This window comes from Nicotiana attenuata, chromosome 10, assembly GCF_001879085.1.
Source record: "Nicotiana attenuata strain UT chromosome 10, NIATTr2, whole genome shotgun sequence".
NCBI classification, from domain to species: domain Eukaryota; kingdom Viridiplantae; phylum Streptophyta; class Magnoliopsida; order Solanales; family Solanaceae; genus Nicotiana; species Nicotiana attenuata.
Window position 1 is genome coordinate 25,671,385 of NC_031998.1, and position 7,170 is coordinate 25,678,554.

At 37.2% G+C, this 7,170-nt stretch overlaps 2 protein-coding genes and 1 non-coding gene across 3 annotated transcripts in view; 2 read left to right on the forward strand and 1 right to left on the reverse strand.

Annotated features, from left to right (window-relative positions):
- Positions 1 to 2,564, forward strand: part of LOC109233182 (mitochondrial fission 1 protein A-like) — a 3,339-nt gene extending 775 nt beyond the window's left edge. Inside the window, exons 2-5 of the mRNA XM_019398964.1 lie at positions 1,267 to 1,405; positions 1,692 to 1,813; positions 2,061 to 2,124; positions 2,221 to 2,564. Coding sequence (XP_019254509.1) covers positions 1,267 to 1,405; positions 1,692 to 1,813; positions 2,061 to 2,124; positions 2,221 to 2,315 — 420 coding nt within the window. The 3' untranslated portion in view covers positions 2,316 to 2,564. The remainder of the gene's footprint in view (positions 1 to 1,266; positions 1,406 to 1,691; positions 1,814 to 2,060; positions 2,125 to 2,220) is intronic.
- Positions 3,808 to 3,880, forward strand: TRNAR-ACG. The gene has a single exon. It is a non-coding gene; the product is annotated as a tRNA-Arg (tRNA).
- Positions 4,726 to 7,170, reverse strand: part of LOC109233183 (probable magnesium transporter NIPA6) — a 5,937-nt gene continuing 3,492 nt past the window's right edge. The window contains exons 7-9 of the mRNA XM_019398965.1: positions 6,106 to 6,198; positions 5,432 to 5,552; positions 4,726 to 5,327 (exon numbers count right to left, since the gene is read on the reverse strand). Coding sequence (XP_019254510.1) covers positions 5,191 to 5,327; positions 5,432 to 5,552; positions 6,106 to 6,198 — 351 coding nt within the window. The 3' untranslated portion in view covers positions 4,726 to 5,190. The remainder of the gene's footprint in view (positions 5,328 to 5,431; positions 5,553 to 6,105; positions 6,199 to 7,170) is intronic.

A 7,170-nucleotide genomic window follows, 5' to 3' on the forward strand; every position in this document is an offset into this window, starting at 1 on the left:
TGTGTTTGGGTTAGGGGGGGGGGGGGGGGAGGAGGAATAGAAATGGTTAGGGATGGTTTGGACGAAGAAATGTGGATAAAGAGGAGATTTCAAAATTATAAATTTCAGTTTAAGATTTTGGAAGGCACGTTTTCAAGTGGTTTTTCAAATCAATCCAAAATAAGAGCTCAAAGTGAACTTTGCTTTTTATATTTTTATTTTTTTTATTTCTCCGAGCAGTATGAATTTATTTGCAATGGGATTGATTTATATAGAGTGACGGTCTGGAGAATTACATTATAGGTGCAATATAATTGGCCTTAGCAAGTGATTTACCAAGTCTGAGGGTATATTAGAAACAACCTCTCCACCTTCAAGGTGGGGTAAGGTCTGCGTATACACTACCCTCCCCAGACCTCACTTGTGGGATTGCACTGGGTTTGTTGTTGTTGTTGTAAGTGATTTACCAATTTTAGCTTCCCCGGTCCTTCTTTGTTTTACTTTCAATAGTTTTCTTTCGAGGTCTTGATCTCATTTCCAGAAGGTAACATAAATCAGTAGCTTTAAGCAAGAAAGAAATATCTGTTAGAGAAACACAACCACCGGAGAGATGAAAAGCTTCCAAGAATCAGGGCTAAAATGAGTAAGCTGTCGTGACAACTTCACTGTAAACTATTTATACAATGTATATCAGACTAGTGTTGCTTACTTTGTTGAAAGACAGTACCATTTTAACAACTATTGGAGTTCAGATATGAGATATGACTCTCACGTGATTTCTGAACTCAAATCAGAGGCACTTAAAACATATCTGATGCCCACAAACCAATCCATTCAAGACAACAGAAATAAAAAGTTTAGGTGGGTCTGTTCACTTGGCTCTCTGGAGTCTGGATGATCTTGCGTCAATTTTGGGTGTTTTCCTTGAATAATCATTACACATTCGAAGCAGAAATCCGTTGTGGGGGTGCCATCCATCTTTAGGGATTCATGGTGTTGATTATTACAAAGGAGACTAAAGGGGAGAGTATCGTTGAAGGATAGCAGAGTAAATAGCATCTTACGCAATCATTTGCCAACAATTATTTGGAAGATGTTGGTTGACGCTTCTTCCAGAAAGTTTGAAAACTCTCTCTGTATATCTTGCTGAAAGAGACTAGCTTGGTGTAAGAGAATAATGTGTAAATTTATAATTGATTTGCATGTGCATTTACTAGCTAGACCTGATCAAGGTAATATTGAGAGTATCTGAGTCTCTTACTAGGGCAATCTGTGTACACTGTACAGGGTTGTGAACGTGAAGTTGCTGAGGCAGAAAAAGGATCCTCTGATGAACTCAAAAGTGAATGCATCATGCGTCTGTCATGGGCTCTTGTCCACTCAAAACGGCCAGAAGATGTGCAACGTGGAATAGCAATGCTTGAAGGTGAGATCTTTAATCCTCTTGCTTTGGAATCCATGCCTCCTTTTCATTCTCGATTCTGGCATGTTCTTGCTTTTCATGCCCCCTTGGAATCCATGCTTTGGCTTATAAATTAGTCTTTTCCCTAGCTCTTAGTCATTTTACCTTTCTACTCCTCTCCTTCCTCCTACCTTCTCCTTTTGCATTGCAATTTATTGTTGTAACTCCTCTTTTAACTAGCTTCCTTCCTTGGAAATATAGTTCCTACCTGGCTATTTGGAAGAGCTCTGACTTATTTGGTCATTTGCAGCTTCTCTGGGTGGCAGTAACAGTCCCCTGCAAATGAGGGAAAAGATTTATCTTCTGGCCGTTGGCTACTACAGAAGCGGGGACTATGCAAGAAGTAGGCAGCTTGTTGACCGTTGTTTGGAGGTTTGATCTTTGTTTTTCAATCTTTGCTGGGATATTAACTCTTCACTTCGACATTAAAAATCTGAGATATTTATCTATGAAGTTTTGCTCTGTTAGTATGTTTTGATCAATGAAGTTTTTGGCAGCTTGATTTAAGAAATTGAGGAATTGCATACTTGAACCAAGCTTGAACTAGTTCTATTAGTCTTTCAGTTCTTTCAACGTCTGTTTTTCAACAGTCTTAATTTGTAGCTGTTTAAATCTGTAGATTGCACCGGATTGGAGACAGGCTTTGACCCTCAGGCAAACTATTGAAGACAAAATCACAAAAGGTAGCACACGGAATATATGTCTTAAGTTAATTATCAGCATCTGTTTCTGGTTAAAGGAAGAGTTTAGGGGTTACTCATTTTGCTTTGTCCTAGCAGATGGAGTTATTGGCATTGGCATTGCTGCTACTGCTGTTACTGCAGTTGGTATCCTGGCTGGTGGAATTGTAGCTGCTTTGTCCCGCAAGAAATGACCCATCGGTACCACTAACCAGCATAACGGACTCCCCCGCTCTGGTCTATATATACATCAGGGATTTTGATGCTTCCTTTCTTTATAGAAACACTGACAGCTGCAACTAAAGCAAGGATGTAGGTAGCTTTGTTTGATGGTCTAGTTTATTTGTAATAATGATGACTTGTCTATGTTCGTCTAAATTCTAGCAGAAATGATCTATGTTTGCTATTTCTATACAACAAGTTGGTTTCCTTCCTCCCTCTGATATTCTGGTTTCTTTGCGTTTTCAAATCGTGAAGGTTTCGCCGCTTGTTCATAACTGGCTAGGACATGCTATTTACAATTTACATACAGTAGCGGATTCAGAAATTTAGACGCCATGGATTCCAGGTTTAGAGAATGAGTCTCAAATGTATATCTAACTCTATCTACACTTGTTTTTTACACACATATATAAGGACTTCAAAGGACTGGGTTTCTCGAGTTCGTAAACGCATGGTTGGATTTGCCATCGTCTACATAGAGAAAAGTATCATTATTTTCTTGTACAATGGAATATTGTACAAGAACAATATATCTTCATTCATCTCTATATTCTCTCTTTCGAAGGTCAAGAGCCTTGGCGTCTTCGGTAAAGTTGCCTCCATGTGACCAGGAGGTCAAGGGTTCGAGCCGCGAAAACAGCCTATTGCAGAAATACAAGGTAAGATTGCTTGCGATAGACCCTTGTAGTCCAGCACTTCCCCGGACTCGGGCATTTTTTACCCCTGCGCTCGTTGATCTTCTTCTCCTTCACCTTAATAACTTAATCAACTTTCTCTATTCTAATCAAATGCACATTTGAAAACCGTTTTTGGTTCTCCAAATCCTTTGAGAAATTCACAATTTAACAGAAATTCATCAAAATTTACAGTTCTGCCTCCGTCGTTACAATAATCACGTTAAACACTGAAATTTTAACATAGTTCTCGTTCTTTAAGTCATTGAAAGAATTGTGTTATTTTGCTATAGTTTCTGGTAGTTGCTATGTTGCTTTTGAAGTGTATAGTAGTCCATACTGTCCCTTTAAATGAAGTGTTTTTATAATTCACTAAAAAGGATAAGGAGCAAAATAAAACGTAGTGATATATTTGGTAGCAAATTAGAAAAAAGTCAAAACACATAGTGAAATCAAGAAATGTTGCTTACATTAGGGTGAAAATTGTAAAACAAAAGGATGCAAGTCAAAACATGATACATATAAGGTGCAAAACATTCGTTTCTACCTTTTTCGAGGGAAAAACGAGAAGGGACGTATCACTATCAATAGGGATCGCTTCCATGATAGACTTTGAAACTTTGCTTTGGCTTTTGATGTGCGATCCCGGATAACATGACTTGCCTTCAAACGTGTTTTACCTTCAAAGGAGAGTAATCGATCCGCGGATAGCAAGGCAGTAAAGATTAAATTTATTGGGAGTTGAGTCATGTCTATAAATTATAATTAAGTCAAGTAACACAACGTACAAGACTCTGTGGCCCAATGGATAAGGCGCTGGTCTACGAAACCAGAGATTCTGGGTTCGATCCCCAGCAGAGTCGTTTGGTCTTTTGTTATTTTCCAGCATCTTTTTTTTTAACTCTTTCCGTTGTCTGCTTTTAATATTTTCCCTCTTGTTTTGATAACCCATAAATAAATAAATAAATTTTGAATGAAGATTTTACAAAAATGAATTAATTAAGAAAATCATGGTTAACTGCGCAAAGTGAAATAATTGAAGACCAAAATTATAATTTTTGAGTGGTTTTGTGTGATAATGAGGTCAGTGAAACTGTTCAAAGTGTAAGTAGGTAAAATAAATTAGTCACAATGTTTGCTTAACCAAATGAAAAACATGGATTTAATAAAATATGAGAATCTATTAGTCAAAGAGGTAAAGAATCTCTACCTCTTATTAGTCTATGGATTTTAAACTTATATATACTGACAGTGTAAACAACAACAACAACATACCCAGTATAATCCCACAAGTGGGATCTGGGAGAGTAGAACGTACGCAGACCTTACCACTACCTGGTGAGGTAGAGAGGCTACCGATACACCCTCGGTTCAAGAAAATGTGAAAAAGGAAGAAAAGGGAAGAAGAAGAAGAAAGCAATAAGAAGACAAAAGACGAAAAGGAAAAGGGGGAGAAAAGGAAAACCCGAAAAAGAAAAAGTAGCATCAAATAGTAACAACATGGAAATAAGATAAACAAAGTGAACGAAATAACAGGCAAATAATAGAGATCAAAGAATATGAAAATACAAGAGTTCTACTAATACTACAGGTAATGAAAGGGGAACTCTCGACTACCTACTAGCGTTCTACCCTAATACGCTTATAGCGTAAAGTAAGTGAAAAATCGCTTGAAAAGAAAGACAGTGTTATTGAAGTCAATCAAACATCAGCTGATCTCAAGTTCATTAAAGAATGAAACATAAACAAAGACTCTACCCAATACTTCAAAAACAAATGCTATAAATACAAGATAAATTCCAGCAAAAATAGGGACAGAGAAAATAGAAAAAGCAAAAAAGAATTATATCACTCCTAATATTCAAGCTTTCATCATTCAGCTCTGGTATTATAGATATTTTGCAATTCGCGGCGACTACAACTGTGATGCTCAAGGATGTACACTAAACCAATATTTGAAACTGCTATAACTATAAACAAATTCTTTAGTTTTCGTTCTGCAACGAAAGCACAGCGAAAGCTTCCATGTGATGATCTCTTTCTTTCAGATCCTGCGAAATCCTTACCTTGCTGCTAATAAAGCAGATGCAATAGAAGAGGAAATTGACGCAATGCAGCTTTCGATGTTTGCTATGGGTTGCATGCTTCACCTTCTAAAAGAATATCAGTCATATTAAACTTGAATTTCCTGTCTTCTAGAATCGACTTCCTCAGAAGACGATCCACCTTCTTCTTCATGCTTAAGTGATTCACCATTTGTATTACATAGTCGGGTTGATAATGTCGGAGATAAAGGTGTGTAACTAGTACCTGCATTTTGATATTACTTTTAGAGCTAGAGCATTTATGATATTAAGTATTTGGGAATGAATATAAGGTTTTTCATAAAAATTATAGTATGAAGAATAGTGAACCTCGGAAAGATGAACTTCTCTCCATATCTTTCGTAACATGCAACAAGATGGTTCCGGAGAGCACAACGATAAAACCACATATTCCTGATATAATGCTTCCAACATTCTGGCCATCCCAGTCCTACATAATTTAGTATAAATAGGCCGATAAGTATGACATGAAAGTTTCAGACAACTAATCATGTTCCACATTGTCAATGTGCAGAAATGTTCTTGACGTCCCTAACAGCATAGGTTCTTTTTTTTTTGTTAGTCGGTATTTCCAAGTCATGTATAATATTGATATAAGATGAGCTTAAATCGAGAGATATGGTCATTGAGGATTCATATAGCAAACCCAACTTGATTGGAATTGAGGCATAGTTGTTGGTGTTATTTCCAAGAAGGGGCGGAACTACCCTTAGCGAAGGGTGGTCAGTTGAACCGCCTTTGTTGGAATAAACCGTGTATATAGATCAAATAATACTTTTTAGACTTATATATGAAATCTTGAACACTGTTAGCGAAATTCCTAGCTTCGTTCCAAGTCATGCTATTTTAGGACTGTACGTGATTCTAAGGCGTAAATTTTGGGATAAATTCCCAAGAAGCGGATTAACTCTAACTGTACTCATCATTCTCTAGTAACAAGCTCAACGCAAAGCAATAAAAGAAAAAAAGGTAGATGCTAGTACCTTAAACATGATGACACTGGCAACAATAGTCAGTGTTGTGAACATAACATAGTATATAGGAGAGACAACGGCAGTGTTGAAGGTATCAAGGGCCTAAAACATGGAAAGCAAAAAGTGATGTTAAAGCAGAGATTATCACTTTTACACTAGAAACCAGGAATCAGGATTAATAAGAGGAAGATTAGCTATCACACCATTTAAGATTGATTCCTTAAAGAAGTTCAAGAATAACTGCTAAATTTTCAAGAAAAGGCTGCATAACAAACAACAAAAACAACAAACCCAGCTTAATCCCATACGTGGGGTCTGGGGAGGGTAATGTGTACGCAACCTTACCCCTACCGTATAAAGGCGGAGAGGCTGTTTCCGATAGACCCTCGGCTTAAGGAACGGTAAAAATAAAGCAACAAGAAATAACAACAGTAATATAATAAGGTAATGAAAGCAAGTGGCATAACAAGTAATAAAGAACTAGGAATAGAAGAATGCAAGAATATTACTAGTACTACTGGCAAACCTAGGAGGAACTCACAACTACCTGTCAACCCACCACCTTAATACCTCCACACCTTCCTATCGCTAGTCATATCCTCGGTTAGGTGAAGCACCGACATGTCCTGCCTAATCACCTCTTCCCAATACTTCTTTGGCCTACCCCTCCCTTCCTAAAGCCCGCTATGGTCAACCTCTTACACCTCTGAAGATTGACAAAGGGAAAAAAAAAACTAAAATATGACCTCTGCAATGAGAACGGCCTTCATTAAACAATAGTATCTAGAAACTAATTTAAGACTATTCCATCGGTCAGTCAAAAAAATGAAAAAGAAAAATCTCTAATCCGAACTGCTAAACTTGCAAAATTCATAAACACAAATGTTATCCACGACCCTAGACATATAGGATATCTAAAATATTCCAGTCAGCAGTTTAGTGGTTCTGAAGTTAAAATTTCAGACGCACTTTTTTTTGTGATAACCAACATTTCAGATAGACCTTAAAGTTAAAGCTATTAAGAAATGAAAGACTCTTGATACTTCCACAAATATGCGCTACTCCCCTTATCCT